This window comes from Bombina bombina, chromosome 2 (genome assembly GCF_027579735.1).
Source record: "Bombina bombina isolate aBomBom1 chromosome 2, aBomBom1.pri, whole genome shotgun sequence".
Taxonomy (NCBI): domain Eukaryota; kingdom Metazoa; phylum Chordata; class Amphibia; order Anura; family Bombinatoridae; genus Bombina; species Bombina bombina.
The window spans coordinates 762,587,800-762,615,793 of NC_069500.1; the positions used below are offsets into that span (position 1 = coordinate 762,587,800).

General features: G+C 40.5%; 1 protein-coding gene across 6 annotated transcripts in view; it reads right to left on the reverse strand.

Moving 5' to 3' along the window:
* Positions 1–27,994, reverse strand: part of MYO9B (myosin IXB) — a 597,798-nt gene that overhangs the window by 190,996 nt on the left and 378,808 nt on the right. For all 6 annotated transcript variants that reach the window (XM_053702888.1, XM_053702886.1, XM_053702887.1 and 3 more), the window contains 4 exons: positions 27,767–27,889; positions 6,094–6,174; positions 5,528–5,638; positions 5,160–5,282 (listed from right to left, as the gene is read on the reverse strand). In XM_053702888.1, the coding sequence (XP_053558863.1) occupies positions 5,160–5,282; positions 5,528–5,638; positions 6,094–6,174; positions 27,767–27,889 (438 nt within the window). The remainder of the gene's footprint in view (positions 1–5,159; positions 5,283–5,527; positions 5,639–6,093; positions 6,175–27,766; positions 27,890–27,994) is intronic.

Sequence of the window (27,994 nt, forward strand, 5' to 3'; positions counted from 1 at the left end):
TACAGGCCCTCCTGAAAAAAAAGACAAAATGTGGGGGGATCCTCACCCGACTCCAAGAGAAACCCTTCGATTCGCACCAATAAAAGGTATTTACGCCATACCTTATGGTAAATTTTGCGAGCCTGAAGCATGGTATCAATGACCTTCTCAGAAAAAACACGCTTAGCCAAGACTAGGCATTCAATCTCCAAGCACTCAGCTTCAGAGAATCTAGATTTGGGTGGAGGAAGGGACCCTGAAGTAGAAGGTCCTTCCTTAAAGGCAACCTCCAAGAGGGAAGAGATGACATCTTCACCAGATCCGCAAACCAGATCCTGCGAGGCTATTTGAATCAACGACACCCTCTCCTGTTTGATATGAGCAATTATTCGTGGAAGGAGAGCAAACGGAGGAAACAGGTACGCAAGATCGGAGTCCCAAGGAACAGCCAGAGCGTCGATCAGAGCTGCTTGTGGATCTCTTGATCTGAACCTGTACCTTGGAAGCTTGGCGTTTAGACGAGACGCCATCAGATCCAATTCTGGAACCCCCCACCTGAGGGTTATCATTGTGAATACTTCCGGATGGAGAGCCCACTCCCCGGGATGAAAGGTCTGCCTGCTCAGAAAATCCACCTCCCAGTTGTCCACCCCTGGGATATGGATGGCAGAGAGGAGACAATTTTGAGACTCTGTTCACTGGAGAATGCGAGTCACCTCCTTTATAGCTAAGGAACTTAGAGTTCCTTCCTGGTGGTTGATATACGCCACCGAGGTGATGTTGTCCGATTGGAATCTGATAAACCGGACCAAACTTAGTTGAGGCCAAGCTGTTAGAGCATTAAAGATTGCTCTCAACTCTAGGATGTTTATTTGGAGAGAAGACTCCTCTTGAGTCCAAAGACACTGAGCCTTTAAAGAACCCCAAACTGCTCCCCAGCCCGACAGGCTGACATCTGAGGTCACAATCACCCAGTATGGTCTAAGGAAGCATGTTCCCTGAGACAGATGGTCCAGAGAAATCCACCAAGATAGAGATTCTCTCGTTAGGGAGTCTAGAACTATTCTCTGAGAGAGATCCGAGTGGTCTCTGTTCCATTGCCTGAGCATGCAAAACTGTAGAGTTCTCAGATGGAAACGAGCAAAAGGAATACATGTCCATGGAAGCAACCATTCGACCAATTACTTCCATACATTGAGCCACTGACATATACGGATAGAGGACTGAAGTGAAAGACAAGAAGCAAGAAGTTTGGATTTTCTGACATTCGTCATAAAAATCTTCATGGACAGAGAGTCTATGATCGTTCCCAAAAAGCATACCCTGGTGTCTGGCACCAGGGAACTCTTTTCTAGATTTACTTTCCACCCGTGGGAACGGAGAATAAACAACAAAAAGTCTGTATGGGATTTTGCTAAATGAAAAGATGGCGCCTGAACCAAGATATCATTCAGGTATGGCACCACCGCTATCCCCTGAAATCTGACCACCATCAAAAGGGGCCCTAGAACCTTTGTAAAGATCTGAGGAGCCGTGGCAAGGCCAAAGGGAAGGGCAACCAATTGGAAGTGTTTGTCTAGAAAGGCAAACCGCAGGAATTGGTGATGTTCCCTGTGAATAGGAACATGAAGATACGCGTCCTTCAGGTCTATGGTCATCATAAACTGACCCTCCTGAATCAAGGGTAGAATGGAACGTAGAGTCTCCATTTTTAAGGATGGAACCTTGAGAAATTTGTTGACACTTGAGGTCCAAAATGGGTTGGAAAGTTCCCTCCTTTATGGGAACCACAAAAAAGGTTTGAATATAATCCTTGCCCCTGTTCTGCTACAGGAACTGGGACAATCACTCCCAGAGAAGATAGGTCCTTAACGCAGTTTAAGAAGGCCCCTCTCTTCACCTGGTTTGCAGATAACCTTGACAGGAAAAATCTGCCCCTGAGGGGACAAGACTTGAACCGTATCCTGTATCCCTGGGATACTACTTCCACAGCGCAAGGATCTGGGACATTGCGGATCCAAGCCTGCCAAAAGAAGGAAAGCCTGCCCCCTACTTGATTCAAGAATGGATCAGGGGCGGCCCCTTCATGCTGACTCAGAGGAAGGTTTCTTGGATTGTTTCCCCTTATGCCAAGGTTCACTGGACCTCCAAGAAGTCCTGGATTGCTCCAGCTTGGAAGAAGAGGAAGGTTTTTGTCCTTTAAAGTTGCGAAAGGAGCAAAAATTAGAATTCTGACGACCCTTAGGTCTAGCCTTGTTGTCTTGAGGTAGGAAAGATCCCTTTCCACCAGTAACTTCGGAAAAGATCTCGGCAAGACCAGGACCAAATAAAGTCTTGCCCTTAAAAAGGTAAAGACAGCAGTTTGGACTTGGATGTTACATTCGCAGACCAAGATTTTAGCAACAGAGCTCTGCAAGCTAGAACGACTTGCATGCAGGCATCACAGATAAATGTATTAGCCAGCTTTAGAGACTTGATCCTATCCTGGATCTCCTCTATGGTAGTTTCCTCTGAAATTAGGTCGGACAAGGAGTTTCAACAATAAGAGGCTGCACCCGCAACCGTAGAAATACGTGCAACTGGTTGCCATTGTAAACCCTGATGAAGATACATCTTTCTAAAGTAAGCTTCCAGCTTTTTATCTATAGGGTCTTTAAAAGAGGAACTATCCTCAAGGGGAATAGTTGTTCTTTTGGCTAGAGTAGATATAGAGCACTCTACCTTAGGCAAGGTGGGCCACGAGTCACGTACAGAGTCAGCAACAGGAAACTTCTTAAAAACAGGGGACAGGGAAAAAGGAATCCCCGGCTTTTCCCTTCTATGAGCTATAATGTCGGACATACGATCTCGAACTGGAAATAACTCTACAGAAGAAGGTATGACATCAAACACTCTGTTAAGTTTATTAGACTTCTTAGGAGTCTCAGCAACAGTAGAGTCTGAGTCCTCCAAGGTAGCTAGAACCTCCTTCAAGAGTAAACGGAGGTGCTCCAGCTTAAATCTAAAATTAACCTCCTCTGGATCTGCTGTACTAGCAATCGTAGTCTCAGAGTCAGAGATCTCGCCCTCAGAAGCCACTGAGGAATGATCCTCCTCAGATAACATAGAATCAGAACTGTTTGTATGAGATATGTTCTTAGATTTCCTCTCTTACCAGCAATAGGGAAGGCTGATAAGGCTGCAGAAACAGCAGAAGTTATTTGCGCAGCAAAATTTCCTGGTAAGTAAACACCCCACAGAAACTTGTTGAGAGGAACCGAAGGGCACGGCATGTGAACTGCTAAAGCTTGGGACTTTTGAGGAGAAAGCGGAGGCATGGCACAGACAACATTATACTGAGAGACATATGGCTCAGAAAGGGTATCTTTATCCTTAGACAATAAAGTTTTGTTTAAGCATGTGGAACAAAACTGTACAGGAGGAATGATTTGTGCCTTCAAGCAGTACAAACACTTATCAAAGGAAATTGCTAGATTAGTATCAGGGTCCATAATAACGAGTTTGGTTCCCAATAGCAATTAATATTAATCTCAGAGATGGAAAAAAACAACAACTCAGATTAAGCTCAAATAAAGAAACTATGGTCTGTACCTTTAAATAAAATATAACAAATATTTTACATGCAATTTACTGTGCAAAATACTTTCAACTAATCTCTAGAACCTCTATAACCTCAGCTTCTGCTGAGGGCTTACTGCACTGGTGACCAGAGTTATTGCCACTGTAATAGGCTAGGAAGTCTGAGGACTCAATAATAATCGCAAAGAAAAAACAGTCAGAACTGCTTTCAGATATTTTTGACTGCTCCGTCGACTGATCAGAAGTACTCTGCTCTCTGATTGGAAGTAAAAAAGCCGTATCGGAAGAGCGGTCATGTGCGCCATAAAGAAAAGCCTGCGAGTTATGCTGCACATTACGGCCCGGTAAGAAAAAATAAAGAAAATGTCTGTAGGGTGATTTAGCCCTAAAAACATAACACTATCTATTAATATCTAGGATCAATAGATAATGGCCAATTTTCAATAAAATTTTGTCCCCTTTCATAGCCAGCCTCATAATAAAAAGGGTAAGAGATATGAGTCCCAAGTAATGCCCACAACCTCAAAAGTGCTAAGACCTTCAAACCTAGAAGGGGGTAGCACTTACCTGTGGATCCGGCTACAGGGCAGGAACAGCTTCTTAGGTGTTACAGAGTCACCAACTTCTGACAGGGACCTGTAGAAAAAGAAAAACAAAGTAACCAACCCTGGTTTTCTATAAATGGGATAGCATTAATGTTAGAAATTAAGCAAGGACCACCTCGCCGCCTTCTAACTGCTAAAAGCCACCATTACTCTTACTAAAGAGAATTACATGGACACAGCATAGCCCAAATTCTTGCTTGCAGGGAAAAGTACCCATAAAAGGATTAAATATCTTCAGACACCATCTTCGCACATCCAACCGATGTATAAGGCAAAGAATGACTGGGGGCTTATGGGAAGTAGGAGTGATAATTAAAAGCTCTGCTGGGGTGTTCTCTGCCTCCTCCTGGTGGCCAGGAGTTGAATTCCCACTGGTAATAGGAATGGATTTGTGGACTCTCCATGCCATTGGAAAGAAATAGGTGTCTCCTTTTAGAATGACTACATGGAATATCTAACATGGTTTTACCAAAGCCATCTCTTGCACAGCTTAGTGTTTGGACACTGACTGTTTTATATCTGCCCCTACTTGTTCTCTGCAAGAGAGATTAGGTAAAGGGAAACTTAGATTTTAACATGATGGAACCCATTACTTTATAGAATTACAAGAATTATCTTAGAGGAAAAGGGAATAAAATAAATAATGAAAGTATATAACTCAGTTTTTATACAACACATAACTACACGTTATCAAACTATTTAATCTACCTTTAAAAAGGGTAAAGTATCCTCCTGAAAATCTACGTTTTGGCACAAGACACAATACAAGAGTTATATGGTATAAAGCAATGGGCGAAGTCTTACACCTTACTAGACAAGCTGGAGTTTTAGGGATTTGGTATTATGTGGGGCTATTCTTTCAAAGGGTATATTTTCCTTTGTGAGTCAAAGAAAAGTGAACAAAAATGAGTGAATAAATGAATAAAATAAGAAATATGGATCTAGGAACAATTATTTTCTGTACCTTAAATAGTAATATAACTGAAGTCTTCTTACCTTGGTTTTTCCAAGCTGGTAATTATGTGGGTGTAGGCCAGTTTGCTGTAGAAGGACTGCAATGGCATCTTTGGGCTGTAAGGAAGACTTTGGCAGCAGCACTTGGAATTGATCTATGAAATCCTAAGAGGACAGGAAGAAATAAGGGCAGTAACATTAGTATTTAGAACAGTGTCAGACATGTGCAGAAAAAGAACAGATATTTAGCACCTCCTGTTTAAAACACCCTTGTACTGTTCCAAAAGGCTGCACTAACCTGATTCCATAATTTACCATATTTTTTTATACTATTAAAATTTCATACAATTATGTTAATTACATATTAAAAGTATTTGAGTCCAGAACAACACATAACATGTTCTCTGTACCTGGTAGAAGTACTTGGCACTGTAGCCTGATCTCCGAATTCGCACTGTTTCCAGCATTCCTGTGTACCGGAGCTGCTGAAGGACCAAGGCTTCATCAAAAGTCATCTCCATCTGGAGTGAGAATGAAAGGAAGGGATAGCATATTTTCAACAAACTTAAAGCCGCAAGGAAAAAAAATTGTGATGAGATGTTTAAGTCAATGTTAATTATGAAATTAAAAGCCTCTACATAATAAAGAACATTATTAGGGACGTTAATTTTATTACCAACTACATATTAATGCAAAAGCTACGTTTCTGCACTTAAACTGCTCTGCCTACTCTCCTGTATATATTGTTTATAACTAATCATTGCTTAATCACATCCGCATTTTATTTATTTATTTAGATTAGACTAGCGCATATACATCAAAACTGACAACTATGTGTAATACATCATTAACTTACTACAACACTTTTTTCATTATTTGACTAATAAAGGGACAAAAAGATTTACTAATGACTGGAAACATTCAATTATTTACTCAGTATGTCACAAATATACACCCTTGAATGTTTGTGTCCCACCTTCTCAGCATTTGATCTGATGCACCGGATGAAAAAAGGTTCAGCTTTGCCCAGGGTCTCCAGCAGTTTATTTAGTGAGGTCTAAAAGAAACCAATGTAACATTAGGACTGTAATCGAACATCAAAACTCATTATGCACATCTAAATTAAGAATATGCTAATGCATGTTTAAATCGTCATGCTTTCATTAAACATTTTATAATACCCTTTGTCAGGGTTTCTTTACATCAATGTAAATATATTGCATTCTGCAGACTGGATGCCGCACATGCAGTGTAAAGGTAAGAAAAGAATAAATGTGCAAACAATACCCAAATTTAAAACAGGATGCCAAGAACTTCAAACTGAAGTATAAAAGCCAAAATGATTTCTCAGTCAATCTATGCCCACAAAGGGACAAACTATTGAAGAATTGTTTAGAGACCGTCTTAGGGTGACAAAAAATGTATACTTCAACATTAGTCACTTCTTTTATATTCAACTGAATATTACAAATATCTTTACTGATGAGTTGTAACTTAGCAACACTTTAAGCAAATGGAAACTTCCCAGTATGTCTTTAGACTCTGTCTTTTATAAATTGCTTACTGCCAGATTCAGCTATAACTTAAAGGGACAGTCTAGTCCAAAATAAACTTTCATGATTCAGATAGAGAATGTAATTTGAAACAATTTTCCAATTTACTTTTATCACCAATTTTGCTTTGTTCTCTTGGTATTCTTAGTTAAAAGCTAAACCTAGGAGGTTCATATGCTAATTTCTAAGCCCTTGAAGGCCACCTCTTCTCTCAGGGCATTTTGACAGTTTTTACCCACTAGAGGGTGTTAGTTCATGTGTGTCATATAGATAACACTGTGCTCAGGCACGTGGATTCAGGTGAGCCAGCTCTGATTGGCTAAAATGGATGTCTGTCAAAAGAATTGAAATAAGGGGGTAATTTGCAGAGGCTTAGAAACAAGATAATCACAGAGGTAAAAAGTGTATTAATATAACTGTTGGTTGTGCAAAACTGAGGAATGGGTAATAAAGGGATTATCTATCTTTTTAAACAATAAAAATTCTGGTGTAGACTGTCCATTTAATAAATAGAGGAAGGAAAAAAGGCCAGCCCCCCCAATTGAGAGACTGTAAATGATATGTCTAGAGTAACCTTCATAATGCTTTTATGTACCAGTAGATTTGCATAGTCAACAAAAGCATGATAAAAAGACAATGCAACAACACAGTCTAAACTTTAAATGAGTAGATGTTTTTCTGACACATTTTAAAGTTGAAGTATATATGCCCCTTAGAACAAATCCAAAGGAATAGGGTCTATAACACTACACAATCCCCTCAGAGATAAGCCTATGTATGTACAAAAGGGCAGTGCCTAATGCAAAAAGATTAACTGTACATAATAAGAGGAAAGAAAAAGGAGCATTAATTTGGCACACTACCACAAATATTGGGGAGGGTGTTAATCTACACTATGGAGAAGGGCATAGGTAAATAAAACATAACCTTTATTAAGTCATTAAAAAAAACAAACCACAAGACGTTTAAATGATGATTTGGATAGAGCATGTAATTTCAATTTACTTCCATTTCATTAAGAAAATGTGCACAGCCTTTTTATATTTACACTTTTGAGTCACTAGCTCTTATTGAGCATCTGCAAGAATTGACAGATTATACGTATATGCATTTGTGATTGGCTGATGGCTGTCACATGATACAGGAAGAGTGGACATAGACTTAACTTTGAAATTTGTACATAATAAGAGGAAAAAAGGGGCATTAATTTGGCACCCTATCACAAATATTGAGGAGGGTTTAAACAATTTACACTATGGAGAAGGGCATAGGTAAATAAAACGCAAGACATGTTTAAAATATTAAAAAACATAGACATGCCTGCCCCTCCTATATGAGTATTATCATCAAAACATATCAAAAGAGAACCCAATACGATATAAAGAGCAATTAGATCAGCACAAAAAACATAATTTATGTAAGAACTTACCTGATAAATTAATTTCTTTCATATTAGCAAGAGTCCATGAGCTAGTGACGTATGGGATATACATTCCTACCAGGAGGGGCAAAGTTTCCCAAACCTCAAAATGCCTATAAATACACCCTCACCACACCCACAAATCAGTTTAACGAATAGCCAAGAAGTGGGGTGATAAGAAAAAAGTGCAAAAGCATAAAAAATAACAGAATTTATGCTTACCTGATAAATTACTTTCTCCAACGGTGTGTCCGGTCCACGGCGTCATCCTTACTTGTGGGAATATCTCTTCCCCAACAGGAAATGGCAAAGAGTCCCAGCAAAGCTGGCCATATAGTCCCTCCTAGGCTCCGCCCACCCCAGTCATTCGACCGACGGACAGGAGGAAAATATAGGAGAAACCATAGGGTGCCGTGGTGACTGTAGTTAGAGAAAATAATTCATCAAACCTGATTAAAAAACAAGGGCGGGCCATGGACCGGACACACCGTTGGAGAAAGTAATTTATCAGGTAAGCATAAATTCTGTTTTCTCCAACATTGGTGTGTCCGGTCCACGGCGTCATCCTTACTTGTGGGAACCAATACCAAAGCTTTAGGACACGGATGAAGGGAGGGAGCAAATCAGGTTACCTAAACAGAAGGCACCACAGCTTGCAAAACCTTTCTCCCAAAAATAGCCTCCGAAGAAGCAAAAGTATCAAATTTGTAAAATTTGGCAAAAGTGTGCAGTGAAGACCAAGTCGCTGCCTTACATATCTGATCAACAGAAGCCTCGTTCTTGAAGGCCCATGTGGAAGCCACAGCCCTAGTAGAGTGAGCTGTGATTCTTTCAGGAGGCTGCCGTCCGGCAGTCTCGTAAGCCAATCGGATGATGCTTTTAAGCCAAAAGGAAAGAGAGGTAGAAGTCGCTTTTTGACCTCTCCTCTTACCAGAATAGACGACAAACAGAGAAGATGTTTGTCTGAACTCTTTTGTAGCTTCTAAATAGAATTTTAGAGCACGGACTACATCTAAATTGTGTAGCAAACGTTCCTTCTTTGAAACTGGATTCGGACACAAAGAAGGTACAACTATCTCCTGGTTAATATTTTTGTTGGAAACAACCTTTGGAAGAAAACCAGGCTTAGTACGCAAAACAACCTTATCTGAATGGAACACCAGATAGGGCGGAGTACACTGCAGAGCAGATAGCTCAGAAACTCTTCTAGCAAATAGCAACCAAGAACAAAACTTTCCAAGATAACAACTTAATATCTATGGAATGTAAAGGTTCAAACGGAACCCCTTGGAGAACTGAAAGAACTAGATTTAAACTCAAGGGAGGAGTCAAAGGTCTGTAAACAGGCTTGATCGTAACCAAAGCCTGAACAAATGCTTGAACATCTGGAACAGCTGCCAGTCGTTTGTGTAGTAAGACAGATAAAGCAGAAATCTGTCCTTTTAGAGAACTCGCTGATAATCCTTTATCCAAACCTTCTTGTAGAAAGGAAAGGATCTTAGGAATTTTGATCTTATTCCATGGGAATCCCTTGGATTCACACCAGCAGATATATCTTTTCCATATTTTATGGTAAATCTTTCTAGTTACCGGTTTTCTGGCTTGAACCAGAGTATCTATCACAGAATCTGAAAACCCACGCTTTGATAGAATCAAGCGTTCAATTTCCAAGCCGTCAGCTGGATGGAGACCAGATTTGGATGTTCGAATGGACCCTGAATAAGAAGGTCCTGTCTCAAAGGTAGCTTCCATGGTGGAACCGATGACATATTCACCAGGTCTGCATACCAAGTCCTGCGTGGCCACGCAGGAGCTATCAAGATCACCGAGGCCCTCTCCTGCTTGATCCTGGCTACCAGCCTGGGAATGAGAGGAAACGGTGGAAACACATAAGCTAGGTTGAAGGACCAAGGCGCTACTAGTGCATCCACTAGAGTCGCCTTGGGATCCCTGGATCTGGACCCGTAGCAAGGAACCTTGAAGTTCTGACGAGACGCCATCAGATCCATGTCTGGAATGCCCCATAATTGAGTTAACTGGGCAAAGATCTCCGGGTTAAGTTCCCACTCCCCCGGATGGAATGTCTGACGACTCAGATAATCCGCCTCCCAGTTTTCCAATCCTGGGATGTGGATCGCAGATAGGTGGCAGGAGTGATTCTCTGCCCATTCTATTATTTTGGTCACTTCTCTCATCGCCAGGGAACTCCTTGTTCCCCCTTGATGATTGATATAAGCAACAGTCGTCATGTTGTCCGATTGGAATCTTATGAATCTGGCCTTTGCTAGTTGAGGCCAAGCCCTGAGAGCATTGAATATCGCTCTGAGTTCCAGAATGTTTATCGGGAGGAGAGACTCTTCCCGAGACCAAAGTCCCTGAGCTTTCAGGGATTCCCAGACCGCTCCCCAGCCCACTAGACTGGCGTCGGTCGTGACGATGACCCACTCTGGTCTGCGGAAGCTCATTCCCTGGGACAGGTGGTCCAGGGTTAGCCACCAACGGAGTGAGTCTCTGGTCTTCTGATCTACTTGAATCACTGGAGACAAATCTGTATAGTCCCCATTCCACTGTTTCAGCATGCACAGTTGTAATGGTCTTAGATGAATTTGCGCAAAAGGAACTATGTCCATTGCTGCAACCATCAACCCTACTACTTCCATGCACTGAGCTACGGAAGGACGAGGAATAGAATGAAGAACTTGACAAGCGTTTAGAAGTTTTGACTTTCTGACTTCTGTCAGGAAAATCCTCATTTCTAAAGAATCTATTATTGTTCCCAAGAAGGGAACTCTTGTCGACGGAGACAGGGAACTTTTTTCTATGTTCACCTTCCATCCGTGAGATCTGAGAAAGGCCAGAACGATGTCTGTGTGAGCCTTTGCCTTTGAAAGAGACGACGCTTGTATTAGAATGTCGTCCAAGTACGTTACTACTGCAATGCCCCTTGGTCTCAGAACCGCTAGAAGGGACCCGAGTACCTTTGTGAAAATCCTTGGAGCAGTGGCTAACCCGAATGGGAGAGCCACAAACTGGTAATGTTTGTCCAGAAAGGCGAACCTTAGGAACTGATGATGTTCTTTGTGGATAGGAATATGAAGATACGCATCCTTTAGATCCACGGTAGTCATAAATTGACCTTCCTGGATTGTAGGTAGAATCGTTCGAATGGTTTCCATTTTGAACGATGGTACTCTGAGAAATTTGTTTAGGATCTTTAAATCCAGAATTGGTCTGAAAGTTCCCTCTTTCTTGGGAACTACAAACAGATTTGAGTAAAATCCCATTCCTTGTTCCGCCGATGGAACTGGGTGTATCACTCCCATCTTTAACAGGTCTTCTACACAATGTAAGAATGCCTGTCTCTTTAATTGGTTTGAGGATAAGTGAGACATATGGAACCTTCCCCTTGGGGGTAGTTCCTTGAATTCCAGAAGATAACCCTGAGAAACTATTTCTAGTGTCCAGGGATCCTGAACATCTCTTGCCCAAGCCTGAGCAAAGAGAGAGTCTGCCCCCTACTAGATCCGGTCCCGGATCGGGGGCTACTCCTTCATGCTGTTTTGTTAGCAGCAGCAGGCTTCTTGGCCTGCTTACCCTTGTTCCAGCCTTGCATCGGTTTCCAGGCTGGTTTGGTTTGTGAAGCATTACCCTCTTGCTTAGAGGATGCAGAATTAGAGGCCGGTCCGTTCCTGAAGTTACGAAAGGAACGAAAATTAGACTTATTCTTGGCTTTGAAAGGCCTATCTTGTGGGAGGGCGTGGTCCTTTCCCCCAGTTATGTCTGAAATAATCTCTTTCAATTCTGGCCCAAAGAGAGTTTTACCCTTGAAGGGAATATTAAGCAATTTTGTCTTGGATGATACATCCGCTGACCAAGACTTTAGCCAAAGCGCTCTGCGCGCCACAATTGCAAACCCTACATTTTTCGCCGCTAATCTAGCTAATTGCAAAGCGGCATCTAAAATAAAAGAATTAGCCAACTTGAGTGCGTGAACTCTGTCCATAACCTCCTCATACGGAGTCTCTCTACTGAGCGACTTTTCTAGTTCCTCGAACCAGAACCACGCTGCTGTAGTGACAGGAACAATGCACGAAATGGGTTGCAGGAGGTAACCTTGCTGTACAAAAATCTTTTTAAGCAAACCCTCCAATTTTTTTATCCATAGGATCTTTGAAAGCACAATTATCCTCGATAGGAATGGTAGTGCGCTTGTTTAGAGTAGAAACTGCCCCCTCGACCTTAGGGACTGTCTGCCATAAGTCCTTTCTGGGGTCGACCATAGGAAATAATTTCTTAAATATAGGAGGGAGGACAAAAGGTATGCCGGGCTTCTCCCACTCCTTATTCACTATGTCCGCCACCCGCTTGGGTATAGGAAAAGCGTTGGGGTGCACCGGAACCTCTAGGAACTTGTCCATCTTGCATAATTTTTCTGGAATGACCAGGTTGTCACAATCATCCAGAGTAGATAACACCTCCTTAAGCAGTGCGCGGAGATGCTCTAATTTAAATTTAAATGTCACAACATCAGGTTCAGCCTGTTGAGAAATTTTTCCTGAATCTGAAATTTCCCCATCTGACAAAACCTCCCTCATTGTGAGGGTATGACAGAGCAATTATCATCAGCGCCATCCTGCTCTTCAGTGTTTAAAACAGAACAATCGCGCTTTCTCTGATATGCAGGCATTTTGGATAAAATATTTGCTATGGAGTTATCCATTACTGCCGTCAATTGCTGCATAGTAATAAGCATTGGCGCGCTAGAAGTGCTAGGGGCCTCCTGCGTGGGCAAAACTGGTGTAGACACAGAAGGAGATGATGTAGAACTATGTCTACTCCCTTCATCTGGGCAATTTTACTATCTGTGGCAGTACTGTCCTTACTTTGTTTGGACGCTATGGCACAATTATCACATAATTTTGAAGGGGAAAACACATTGACTTTCATACATATAGAACATAGCTTATCTGAAGGTACAGACATGTTAAACAGGCTTAAACTTGTCAATAAAGCACAAAAACCGTTTTAAAACAAAACCGTTACTGTCTCTTTAAATTTTAAACAGAACACACTTTATTACTGAATATGTGAAAAAGTATGAAGGAATTGTTCAAAATTTACCAAAATTCCACCACAGTGTCTTAAAGCATTCAAAGTATTGCACACCAATTTTCAGAGCTTTAACCCTTAAAATAACGAAACTGGAGCCGGTTACAGTTTTAACCCCTCTACAGTCCCAGCTACAGCCTTTGCTGCGACTCTACCAAACCCAAGGGGGAATACGATACCAAAAGAAGCCTTCTAGGAACTTTTCCAACCACTTTCAGATCCTCACACATGCATCTGCATGTCTTGCTCTCAAAAGTAACTGCGCAGTAATGGCGCGAAAATGAGGCTCAGCCTACAACTGGGAAGGCCCTTCCTGACTGAAAAGGTGTCTAACACAGTGCCTGACGTTAAAAAACGTTCCCCAAGTTTATAAGTGTGAATAACAAGCATAAACATGAATAAAATGCCCAAATAAAGCAATCGATTTTGCCCATAAAAGTGTCTACCAGTTTTATAGCCCATATTAAGCCCTTTATTCTGTTTGAAACTAAGAAAATGGCTTACCGGTCCCCATGAGGGGAAATGACAGCCTTCCAGCATTACACAGTCTTGTTAGAAATATGGCTAGTCATACCTTAAGCAGAAAAGTCTGATAACTGTTTCCCCCAACTGAAATTACTTCATTTCAACAGTCCTATGTGGAAACAGCAAACGATTTTAGTTACTGTCTGCTAAAATCATCTTCCTCTTAAACAGAACTCTTCATCTTTTTCTGTTTCAGAGTAAATAGTACATATCAGCACTATTTTAAAATAACAAACTCTTGATAGTAGAATAAAAAACTACAACTAAACACCACATACTCTTAACCATCTCCGTGGAGATGTTGCCTGTGCAACGGCAAAGAGAATGACTGGGGTGGGCGGAGCCTAGGAGGGACTATATGGCCAGCTTTGCTGGGACTCTTTGCCATTTCCTGTTGGGTAAGAGATATTCCCACAAGTAAGGATGACGCCGTGGACCGGACACACCAATGTTGGAGAAAAGGAATTGGAATAATTGTGCTTTATACAAAAAAATCATAACCACCACAAAAAAAGGGTGGGCCTCATGGACTCTTGCTAATATGAAAGAAATTAATTTATCAGGTAAGTTCTTACATAAATTATGTTTTCTTTCATGTAATTAGCAAGAGTCCATGAGCTAGTGACGTATGGGATAATAAATACCCAAGATGTGGAACTTCCACGCAAGAGTCACTAGAGAGGGAGGGATAAAATAAAGACAACCAATTCCGCTGAAAAAATAATCCACACCCCAAAATAAAGTTTAATCTTATAATGAAAAAAAAATGAAATTATAAGCAGAAGAATCAAACTGAAACAGCTGCCTGAAGTACTTTTCTACCAAAAACTGCTTCAGAAGAAGAAAACACATCAAAATGGTAGAATTTAGTAAAAGTATGCAAAGAAGACCAAGTGGCTGCTTTGCAAATCTGATCAACCGAAGCTTCATTCCTAAACGCCCAGGAAGTAGAAACTGACCTAGTAGAATGAGCTGTAATCCTTTGAGGCGGAGTTTTACCCAACTCGACATAAGCATGATGAATCAAAGATTTTAACCAAGATGCCAAAGAAATGGCAGAGGCCTTCTGACCTTTCCTGGAACCGGAAAAGATAACAAATAGACTAGAAGTCTTTCGGAAATCTTTAGTAGCTTCAACATAATATTTCAAAGCTCTTACTACATCCAAAGAATGCAACGATCTTTCCTTAGAATTCTTAGGATTAGGACACAATGAAGGAACCACAATTTCTCTACTAATGTTGTTAGAGTTCACAACTTTAGGTAAAAATTTAAATGAAGTCTGCAACACCGCCTTATCCTGATGCAAAATCAGAAAAGGAGATTCACAAGAAAGAGCAGATAACTCTGAAACTCTTCTAGCAGAAGAGATGGCCAAAAGGAACATAACTTTCCAATAAAGTAATTTAATGTCCAGAGAATGCATAGCTTCAAACGGAGGAGCTTGTAAAGCCCCCAGAACCAAATTCAAACTCCAAGGAGGAGAGATTGACTTAATGACAGGTTTTATACGGACCAAAGCCTGTACAAAACAATGAATATCAGGAAGATTAGCAATCTTTCTGTGAAACAACACAGAAAAAGCAGAAATTTGTCCTTTCAAAGAACTTGCAGACAAACCTTTATCCAGACCATCCTGAAGAAATTGTAAAATTCTAGGAATTCTAAAAGAATGCCAGGAGAATTGATGAGAAGAGCACCAAGAAATATAAGTCTTCCAGACTCGATAATATATCTTCCTAGACACAGATTTACGAGCCTGTAACATAGTATTAATTACGGAGTCAGAGAAACCTCTATGACTGAGAATCCGACCCCATCCCCTCACAGCTACTCCCCTCCCTCTCTTCTACCCTCACCCCCATACTCACACACATTTTCAACCTCTCCCTCAGCACTGGTATATTTCCCTCCTCTCTAAAACATTCACTGGTCACACCTATCCTCAAAAAACCTTCCCTTGATCCAACCTCCCCTTCCAATTACCGCCCTATTTCCCTACTCCCTCTTGCCTCAAAGCTCCTCGAAAAGCTAGTTTACGCACGTCTATCCCATTTCCTTACACTAAACTCTCTTCTTGACCCACTGCAATCTGGATTTTGTCCCCATCACTCTAGAGAGAGCAATTGTCAAGGTTACCAATGACCTACTTACAGCAAAATCCAAAGGCCACTTATCTCTGCTTATCCTCCTTGACCTGTCTGCAGCCTTTGACACTGTTGACCACCCTCTTCTGCTCCAAACCCTCCAATCCTTCGGCATCTGTGACACAGCTCTCTCGTGGTTCTCTTCCTATCTGACAAACCGTACATTTAGTGCAGCCTTCTCCGGAGCATCCTCTGCCCCGTTACCACTTTCTGTTGGGGTACCTCAAGGCTCTGTCCTTGGTCCCCTTCTCTTCTCAATCTACACGTCGTCACTAGGTTCCTTAATAAAGTCCCATGGGTTTCAATACCATTTGTATGCCGATGACACCCAAATCTACCTCTCTGCACCAGACCTACCTCCTTCCTTACTAACCCGTGTTACTAACTGTCTTTCTCACATCTCATCTTGGATGTCCTCTCACTACCTTAAGCTAAATCTCTCCAAAACTGAACTCCTTATTTTTCCCCCTTCTTCCAATGTCTCCACCCCCAATATTTCTATAACTGTTGATAATTCCATCATTACCCCTACCCCGCTCGCCCCATGTCTTGGGGTCACACTTGACTCAGATCTTTCCTTCACTCCTCACATCCAGTCCTTGGCTAAAGCCTGCCGCTTCCACCTTAAAAACATTGCTAAAATTAGACATTTCCTTACACAAGATACAACCAAGATTTTAATCCACTCTCTCATCCTTTCCCGCCTCAACTACTGCAATTCCGTCCACTCTGGTCTACCTAGCTGCCGCATAGCTCCTTTACAATCCATTATGAATGCCTCTGCCAGGCTCATCTTCCTTACTCGTCGCTCTTCATCTGCTGCACCTCTCTGCCAATCCTTTCACTGGCTTCCTCTTGCCTCTAGGATTAAACATAAAATCCTCACCCTGACATATAAAGCTCTCAACTGCACTGCTCCCCCCTACATCTCAGAACTTGTCTCTAGATACTCTCCCTCCCGTCCCCTTCGATCAGCTCAGGATCTCCTCCTCTCTTGTTACTTCCTCACATTCACAGGACTTCTCCAGACTGGCCCCCATCTTGGGGAATTCCCTGCCTCGCTCCATAAGACTCTCCCCTAGTTTTAACAGCTTCAAGCACTCCCTAAAAACTCTACTATTCAGGGATGCATACAACCAACACTAACCTTTCCTAACGCCATTGCTTTCCCCTTGAACCCCTTAGATTGTAAGCCTATGGGCCCAGCTGTTTACAGATCACTTCATAAGAGCCGACTACAACAGTGAAACTCTCGGCAGGGCCCTCTACCCACTTGATCCCTACAAAAGCTATCCTATACACCGACTATGTTTACAGCGCTGCGGAATCTGTTGGCGCTCTACAAATACCTGATAATAATAATAATAAAGCGTTCCTTCAATGAAGAATGATTAGGACACAAGGAAGGAACCACAATCTCCTGAATGATGTTGCGATCAGACACAACCTTAGGAAGAAAACCTAATTTAGTAGGTAAAACTGCCTTATCTGCATGAAAAAAAATCAGATAAGGGGGCTCACATTGAAAAGCAGAGATTGCAGAAACTCTGCGCGCAAAGGCAATAGCCAATAAAAAGAGAACCTTCCAAGATAACAATTTAATGTCAACGGAATGCAGAGGCTCAAACGGAACCTGTTGCAAAACCCGAAGAACAAGATTTAGGCTCCAAGGAGTAGTCCCAGATCTAAACACAGGTCTGATCTTAATCAGAGCCTTAACAAAAAGACTGCACGTCTGGAAGCTCAGCCAGTCTCTTGTGCAATAAAACCGACAGGGCAGAAATCTGTCCCCTCAGGGAACTAGCAGAAAGGCCCTTCTCCAGCCCATCCAGGAGAAAAGATAAGATCCTGGCAACCTTAACTCTGTGCCAGGAAAAACCACGCTCTTCACACCAGAATAAGTAGGTCCTCCACACCTTGTGGTAGATACGCCAAGCAGGGCCGCCATCAGGGGGGTGGCAGGGGTGACTGCTGTCAGGGGCCCAATGGGCCCCATGAGGCAAGAACAATTTAAATTTTTTTTATTTTTTTTTAAATGTTGGCAGCCACCAGTGGGTACTACAGCAAAGTGCTAATTGAGCATGGGGAATGTTATTCCAAGGAGTAAAGTATTAGCATTTGAGAGTTTTTTTGAGTGTGCACTAAACCACTATGCACAGTGTGAGACAGACTTGGCACTTTGTTTGTACAGTGTGTGCCTGAGTCAGACAGCAGATCACTTTCATTTGCAGAGGAGGTAGGACTTACTTAGTAAATGTTTTTTATTTCTTTATGCAATTTTGGATTGTAACTTCAATATGGTAGTAGTTGTATGGTGGGGCGAGGGGTCCATAAAAACATATTTTTTTAACAGCAGTGTATGAATATTTGACAATGCTGTAGAAATTAGATATTTAAAGCCATGCAGAAATTTTTCCTCCTCAATACACAAATGGTAGGTGACCTTTTGGCAGATATGCGTTATATATATATATATATATATATATATATATATATATTCCAGTTTACTGCCCCTTTATGCAAGGACTTTCCAAAGGACTTTTACATCTGCATAAAATGTCATACTCTCAGACTAAGATTGCTCAGTGTTTGAAATGAGGCAGATTAACTTAAAACTGTTCAGTTTACACTACAGCTGACTTAATTTTAAAATACATACAAACAAGCCTTAATCCTGCATTTAACCAGATCTAATGGTATGAGTACCAAAGCTTATGTTTCCACCAAGACCATATAGAGTACAGCATTTTCAAAATCCATAAGTACAGCTGACAGATGGGAACATTTGTACACTATATTTGAAGTGGTGCACTTGGTTGGGGAAAATGGGGGGGAAAAAACAAACATATGTCAACCTTTTAAAAGTACTTTTCTTCATCTAGCCATCTACCCATATCATTAATGTACAATTTTGAATTCACAGAATTATTTTTGTTTGCACATTTATTTTCTTTAAAAAGTAATCTCTTAATTTCTGCAATTTCTTTTATCATGCATGTCACACACTGTTGATTTAGGGGATGCAATGTGCAGAAATGTTACCTCCTGTGAGTGTTTCTGTGGGTGTCTGCGTTTATGTCTTTATGCTTTTGTTTGTGTCTCTATGAGTGTGCATGTATTTTTTTTCTGTGGGTCTCTCTGTGAGGGTGGGTGTGTATGTCTTTGTGCATTTTCAGTGGATGTCTGTGAGGGTGTCTGCGTATGTCTGTGCTTTTTCTATGGGTGTCTCTGTAAGGGTGTGTGTATGTATGTCTTTGTGTATTTTCTCTGGATACCTCTGTGAGGGTGGATGTGTAGGTCTCTGTGTTTTCTGTGGATGTCTCTGTGAGGGTGGGTGTGTGTATGTATGTCTGATTTCTGTGGATGTCTCTGTGAGGGGGTGTGTTTTCTGTGGGTGTCTGAGGGTGTATGTATGTCTGTGCATTTTTTGTGGGTGTCTGTGAGAGTGTGTGTATGTCTTTGTGTGTTTTCTGTGGATGTCTCAGTGAGGGTGTGTGTGTATTTATGTGTTTTATGTGGTTGTCTCTCTGTGTGTGTATATGTCTTATTGTGTTTTCTGAGGCTGTCTCTGTCAGTGTTTCCTTGGGTGTATGCGCAAGTGTGTGTTTGAGTTTGTGTGTGTGTATCCATTGTCTGTTCCATTTTAGGACATTATTCACATCTTTCTACAGACTAATGAGACCTTTCCGGAAGTCAAAAATCCACAATTTAACCTTTAAATGATTGTTTAGGCAGTTCATGGACCTTCCTTTCGGCCACTGCATGCTGTTATCATTTAGTTGGCACCTTCCTTGACAAAAAGATAATCAGAACTCCATATTTTGTCTTGTAACCCTCCTTTTTTGACAAAACTGTAGTCTACCTCATTACTTGTCAGGTCAATGTAAACAAGTGCTGAGTGTCTGTTTGGTTGTCTGTGTCTGAGTGTGTTTCTTTGTGTGCCTGCTACAGTGTCTATAAGTGAATCTTTATGTGTGAGTGTGTATATGTTTCAGTGCATGAGGGTGTCTGTGTGTTTCTGTGTTTGTGTGTTACTTCCTTTACAACATTTCCAAGTTTGACTACACTTAAGAATAAAGTGAATATACGTTTATGTCACTTGGTCAAAAATTGCACATGTCAAAGGGGGGGGCCCTGATCAATGGTTAAGTCAGGGGCCCCAAAATTTCTAGTGGCTGCCCTGACGCAGAGTAACTGGTTTACAAGCTTGAATAAGAGTATCAATGACACTCAGAGAACTCAGTCAGCCTCAGAGAACCTAGATTTTGATGAACAAATGGACCTTGTATCAGCAGGTCTCTGCGACAAGGTAACTTCCATGGAGGAGATGAGGACATCTCCACTAGATCCGCGAACCACGTCCTTCATTGCCAAAAGGAGCAATCCAGATTACCGATACCCGCTCCTGCTTGATGCGGGCCACCACTCGAGGAAGAAGTGGTAATGGAGGAAAAGATATAAGTTTGAACCTCCAGGGCACTACTAGTGCATCTATTAGATCAGCTTGGGGATCACTCAACCTAGACCAGTACCTGGGTAGCTTGGTATTGAGTGGGTAGAATTGTGGTAATTAGCAGCGTTTAAAGCACGGAAATGATAAGCTGTATAAGAAGTATATACAACAGAATAAATGTATTCAAAAGGTTATATAATCTATTTAAAACAATAAAATAATGCAGTAAAATACATAGGTTAATGCCTCTATACCTAACAGATAAGGGACGTCTCCCAAAAGATTACGGTAGAAAATGAAAATATAAGAAATCCTCCTTGAGGCAAATGGATACTAAGTTTGCAAACTGGTATTGAAAATCTTTAGATTGGTAAATGAGGAGTTGCCTAAATTAAACAACTTGAAACAAAATTTATAAACAGTATAAATGGTGAGATTCGTAGCAACAAAGTTTCTATTTACTAGGTTCACAGCGAATATATACAGATCTCAATACAGGGTGAAAAAGAACAGAAATATCAAATAACATCAATTCAATTTAAAAACATATTCTTTGAGCTGAAATGGTGTAATCCTTAAGAGAGTTGTAGCAATTCTTTTTTATAATTTCTTAAACCGCTAAATTACTCTCTTTTACAGATTTGTGAAGCAAGCTTTTATCTTTTCAAGTCTTGGGATAGTTCCGTTTCTAAGGAATATATTGTGGCTGTTTTAAAAAAGCCTCCCTAGCCGTTTAATCGGCTTACAAGTTCAGGTAATAGCTGCTCTCAGTATCCCTAGCGTTTTTTTACAGCATACAAAGGGTTAATAGGATAGCAGTGTCTGTTTTTAATACTTGCTTTAACGACTTCTGAATATTTCCAAATGGATCAGATAACAAAAAAGGAGGTACCTTACTTTATCTCCCGGTTACAACCGCTTGTGTGCTCTTTCTTTATACGGGTTGAAGTGGATCGTCGGCAGGGAACCAGTGGCGTTTCAGGTCACCTGACTCCCCTCTATATTTCAGAGGTCAGATGTCACGTCCCGCTTTAATGATAGCACAGTTCCAGGCCTTTTTAGCCACAAATTTTTCGATGTTTCCCTTAGTCTCCTGGATATATTTAGGAGAGTGGAGTGTGAAAAATAGTTCAGTTCGGTGTATCCCAGAACTGGGTTCAATAGCACACTCTTTCAGGTCCGTAGGCAAAAGATGAATGCTGAAGACAGCAGAGTCACAGACCGTGGGTGACAATAGGTTAGTAGAGTATAGCAGTCAATCTCATTCAACGAGTTTCACCCCTTAGGGTTTTATCAAGAATACATATTCTGCTCACTCTTAGACATTTATAGGCTTTGGTTTCTTCTAATTGGTTCAGAATTCACCTGTGGATTTTTCAGACACCTGAGTTGATTTTCATTCTCTAAAGGCGGATTTCCCTTAAGGAGGATTTATTGGAGATTACTTGCTTTTTTGTCTCACAGCCCAAAAAATATTTTTACTTTTGCAAAAATACCATAATGCTTTATTTTACATTCTGACTCATACTAACTAGGCAGTTTATTAAAACATAGTTTCTGATTCACCAAACAACATTTAATATTGCAGTAATTATTTGATTTACATATATGGATATATATACATATAGGCCTTATAATAGAGCTGTGGGAGTGGCAAATACTCGTATTAAAAATCATGAATAAATGTAATAGATGATTATAACATGGATTAAAAAATTAATAAATGGAAATTATATATAATTAAAATCTTGTATACTGTATACATCTAAAGAGAGATAGGAAGTGTATTGTGTATATCATAAAAATGGGGAAATATCAATTTCTGAATTGAGACCCCCTGGTTGGAGTGTATCCATTTGATAAATAATTTCTGCCTCAGCCTTAAGCAACTTAATTCTCCCAGGCAGAAATTAGAAAATCATATATATAGTGGTTATAAACTGGCCTTCCTGAATTAAAGGAAGGAAGGATGGACCTCATCGTCTCCATCTTGAAGGAAGGGACACTGAGAAATTTGTGGGATCACGAAAAGGTTTGAATAAAACCCCAAACCTCTTTATTCAATAGGCACCGGGACAGCAACTCCTGAGGAGGATAGATCCCGAACGCACCCTAGAACGGCATCCCTCTTTGTTTGGTCTGGTAGACAGATTCAAGAGTAGAAATCTGCCCCTTGGCGGATGAGATTTGAAGCCTATCTTGTATTCTTGAGATACCACCTCCAGGACCCAGGGATCCTGTACTTCCTTTAACCAGGCGTCTGAAAAAAAGACAGTCTGCCCCCTACACGATCCTATTGGGGGCTGCCCCTTCATGACGATTTGTTTTCGGCTGGCTTATTCTGCTTGGATTTATTCCAGGACTGAGCCAGCTTCCAAGTACTCTTGGGTTACTCGGGCTTGGAGGAGGATTGTTGTCGTTGGGATTTGTCAGAAAGAAAGGAACGAAAATAATAAGATTGTCGTCCCTTAGACTTGTTCTTATCTTGCGGTAGGAAGGCACCCTTGCCTCCGGTAACCGTAGAAATAATGGAGTCCAGGCCCTGACCAAATAAAATCTTTCCCTTGAAGGGAAGAGAAAGGAGTCTGGACTTCAACCAGAGCACCCGCAGGGCTAGGACCGCAAAACAAGAGGTCTTCGCATTTAGGCGAATCATTTGCATGTTCGCATCACAAATAAAAGAATTAGCAATTCTCAGAGCTTTAAATTCTGTCTTAAATATCCTCGAGGGGAGACTCCACCTTAATGAGTTTCGACAAAGAGTTGCACTAATAGGTAGTCGCTCCGGCAGCCGCAGGTTGAAACTAAAATCCCGTATGTTGAAACATCTTTCTCAGAAAGGTTTCCATTTTCTTATCCATCGGCTCTCTGAACGAAGAACTATCCTCAAAAGGTATAGTATTACATTTATCAAGCGTAAAGATAGCACCATCCACCTTAGGAATGGATCCCGACAAATCCAGTTGAGAATCCGGGACCGGGAACAACTTTTTAAAAGTAGACGGGGGAAAAAAAAAAAAAAAAATGTTTGCCATCTCCACCAGCACAGGAAAAGTCAAAGAAACTTTCCTGTCTTCGTAAACTCTGTCTAATTTAGGTATCATAGGTTCTTCAGGCAGTGCGGCCTCTGGAACCTCTAATGTAGACAGAACCTCCTTTAATAAAAAAAGCAAGTGCTCAATTTTAAATCTAAAGGATGGTTCCTTTGCAGCATGAGGCTTAGATGCTAAGGACTCCGACCCAGAAAGTTCACCCTCTGAAGCTACAGAGGTTAACTCATCATCGGATAACTGGGACATAATAGCTAAAATCCGATAAATATTTAGATGACTCCGGGTTAGAGGAGCTATTTTTAACCTTTCTCTTGCGTTTGTTAGAGCGAGGTAATGCACTGAGGGCCGTAGACACCGCTGTTTGTAACTGCGCGGCAAAGTCCGCAGGAAGAAGGCCCCGTTATGGATGGAGGATTAGATGGGAAGTGGATAATGTAGCAAGGGTAGTAATCTCATGGGACGCTGAGTCCCGAGAGGTAGACGTCTCAGAGGGACTAAGAGCCTTAGCAGGATTGTCTCCCTTCTTAGACTTTATAACGGTGTTAAGGAATGTGGAACATAATTGAGTGGACGAGAAAACCACAGCCTCCTCACAATATTAACAGGTATGATTTAGTACAGAAGGAGTACCTTCTAACATGTCCTCCATAGCTCAGGTTATACCCACAGAAGGACACAAAAAAAAAAGTTTTTTATTATAGAAAATTGCACCTTTATACTCCTAATGACTGGGGCACTCACCACCTCCTAGACCCAGACAATTAACAGAGGAAACCTCTTCTCAGGTTCAAGTCTTAGCTGGAATGGAGGAAATTAACATAGACCACACCTGGTCACATGGAGTGCAAGACAGTACTTACCCTGTTATTACAAGTACAGCAAGTAACAGAAGCTGTGCAACACTTTCAAAAACTAAAGTGAAACCTGTTTGTTCCAGTCAAAAACACAGTCTATCAGCCCAGGAAAAAAAAAAATCACACAAAGCAGCATTTAAAAAGTTAATACACTGATTAATTAACCCCAACTGTTCAATAGACCCCTTCAGAAGATATTAACCTTGGATCCTATCAAGGTATAAAGGAGCCACACTGTGACCCTGTTATAGCATTTTATGTGTAAAAATGGAAACAATCTTACCTCCGGGATCCATGCTATGGAACAGAACAGAGCTTCTCAAGTGTGACAGTCTTAGAGCAGCGCTCCTGACATGGACTTGAGTGAGAGAAAGCAGGCAGTGAAACTCGTCAACACTGATTGCTTAGAAGCTGTTAGCAGTAGTCTGGACGGTTTTGCAGAAAAACTTTCCCTGTATCTCCAGACTCTAATTTTCATCAACACTCTCACTGAGAGGTTGACATGACTACTTTAAACTCCAGTCCTATCTCGAAGGACATATACCCTTCTTCAGGACTCTCCGAATCTTATGACACTTCTCTGACACCTCCTAACGTGACGAAAGGCAAAGAATGACTGGGGTAATGAGAAAGTAGGAGGGATATTTAAGCCTTTGGCTAGGGTGTCTTAACCTCCTCCTGGTGGCCAGGTGTATTTTGCAACAGTAAGGAATGAAGCCGTGGACTCTTCCTATCTTAGGAAGGAAATCCGGCATTTCAAACCAGGTTTTCCATTGCGATGATCTAACAAATGTCTTGTGACAGATGGAATTTTCTTATCTTTCTCCAGATCTTTTCTTGCTTTCCTGATATTACCCAGATGTTCTCCTAATCTTACTCTAAATTCTCTTGAGGACATACCGAAATATATTTTTTCTTGCAAGAGCATTCCAAACAGTAAATTATGTTTTTAGTTTTATAATTAAAAAGATCATTTATGTATCTAACATCTTGTGGAAAAACATTAACATTAAGTATATAGGGGCAGTATTTACATGAGCCACAAGGGTATGTACCCATCTGTTTGTCCTTTCTACAAAATCACATGCTTAAAGAAGAGACTTTTCACAATTTTGTCCTTAATTGTTGGTGCCCTTTTCCAAATTATAGCTACCCTCTCACCAACACTTTTTGTCATATCCTCATCTGTATGTAATATATGTTGATGCTAATGCAAAATACCCGTAATTTGTTTATAGGCATCATTGTATGTACTGATAAACCTTACTCTTTCATTAGTTTTTGATCTCTTTTTTGGTATTAATAAATCCGATCTCGATGTGTGTAAAGCTCCATGATATGCCCTACGTAGGACACTACTAGGATATTCCCTATCTTTAAAGGGACAGTCTACACCAGAATTTTTATTGTTTTAAAAGATAGATAATCCCTTTATTACCCATTACCTAGTTTTGCATACCCAACACGGTTATATTAATATACTTTTTACCTCTTTGATTATCTTGTATCCAAGCTTTTGCAAACTGTGCCCTTATTTCAGTTCTTTTAACAGACTTGCATTTTAGCCAATTAGTACTAACGCCTAGGTAACTCCACGTGCGTCACCACAGTGTTATCTATATGACACACATGAACTAACACCCTCTAGTGATAGAAAACTGTAAAAATGCATTCAGATAAGAGGCGGCCTTAAAGGTCTAAGAAATTAGCATATGAACCACCTAGGTTTAGCTTTCAACTAAGAATACCAAAAGAACAAAGTAAAATTGGTGATAAAAGTAAATTGGAAAGTTGTTTAAAAAGACATGCCCTTTCTGAATCATGAAAGTTTATTTTGGACTAGACTGTCTCTTTAAGTTTCTTTTTCAGATCCTTTGCTTGTACTTTATAAGTTCTGTATATCAGAGCAATTTTGGTGTAATCACAAACATTCTCCAAAAATATTATGGCTTGTTTGGTTGATATATGATGTGCACTCTGATAGTTAAGGATAAAGTTGGTTGCCGTCTCCTTCCTAAACAAATCTGCTTTAACCTTTCAAAACTTGTCTCTGGAAATATTTAGATCCAAAAAGGTTACCCTTTCATAACTGATCTCATAAGTTAGTCTCAAATTTAGATTGTTCATATTCAGTTCAGTAACAAACTTTCCTCCCCCCTATACAGGATAGATACATCATATATGTTTCTTAGCCACAATAACACATGGTCAATATATTTCTCCATAGGTTCACCAAACACAAATTCACATATCCACCAACCTAGATAGATATTGGCATATGTGGGGGCACATGATGCCCCCATGGTGGAACCGCAAATCTGTAGAAAGAACTTTAAACACAAAACAGTTGTGACTAAGTACAAATCTCAGTAGATTATTATTATTTTTAGGGATACATTCTGATCATTCCATTTTCAAAAAATATTAGACAGCATGATACCCCACTTGTGTTCAATAGAGGTATAGAGAGATTCAATATCACATGTAACCAAGGTATGTTCATCTAATACCATTTCTTCAATTTTGCCTAGCACAGCCATAGTGTCCCTAATATATGAGGGTACTTGAACCCTTCTATTATTCATTTTTATAGTAAATAAAACTCCAAAAGAAAGGGTGCTCCAGACTTTGCAGTTTAAAGTAAAATGACCTTTATTGCGCCATGGTCCACAAAACAATTTTATAGTAGATGCAGCATGGGGATACCCAGCTTTTTTAAAGTAATTGACCAGGAGTACTGTGAAAGTCCTAGATAGGCCATTTGGCTAATTAGTCACTCATAGGGATCTTATGTACTCACAGTACTGTGGTCAATGGTACTTTTTGTGCTGATCGAATTGTTCTTTATATAGTATTGGGTTCTCTTTTGATATGTTTTGATGTTAATACTCATATAGGGGGGCAGGCATATCTATATGTTTATTTTTTATATTTTAAACATGTCTTGCGTTTTATTTACCTATGCCCTTCTCCATAGTGTAGATTGTTAAAACCCTCCTCAATATTTGTGGTAGGGTGCCAAATTAATGCCCCTTTTTCTTTCCTCTTATTATGTACAAATTTCAAAGTTAAGTCTATTTCCACTCTTCCTGTATCATGTGACAGCCATCAGCCAATCACAAATGCATTTACGTAAAATTCTCAATTTTTGAACATGCTCAGTAAGAGCTGGTGACTCAAAAGTGTAAATCTAAAAAAGCTGTGCACATTTTGTTAATGGAAGTAAATTGAAAATTACATGCTCTATCCGAATCATTAAATTTTAATTTTGACTTGATTGTCCCTTTACCTATGATGAATTTAATTAACAGTTAAGTATAAATGTTCCTCTAATATGCTCATGCTAAATGAATATTAATCTATAACCCACTCCACATAGAAACAGAGCTAAAGCTGCCAGGAAGGTGCATATACCAAATAAGCAGAGTCTAAAGGTTTTAGGAGTTACTATCTAGAGTTCACAATGTAGCATCACAAGAGTATGAGAGAAAAGGGTTATATAAAGTAAAAGGCAAGCTGAGGATTTTGGGTGTACCTGGAACTGTGCACTAATACTTGGAGGTTTCTTCTTCTTGTGTAAGTGCAGCAATGACTTAGTGGTTCTGTCATGAAGTGTCATACTCATTATTAGCTTTAGAGACTGGGAGTCTAGCAAGTTCTGTACAGGGAAAAAAAGGAGGCAAATATCAAGAAATAGAACACCCCTTAACAAGCAGCCACTCTTTACTCTACTTATTATAACATGCCAGATTTTATAAATGAC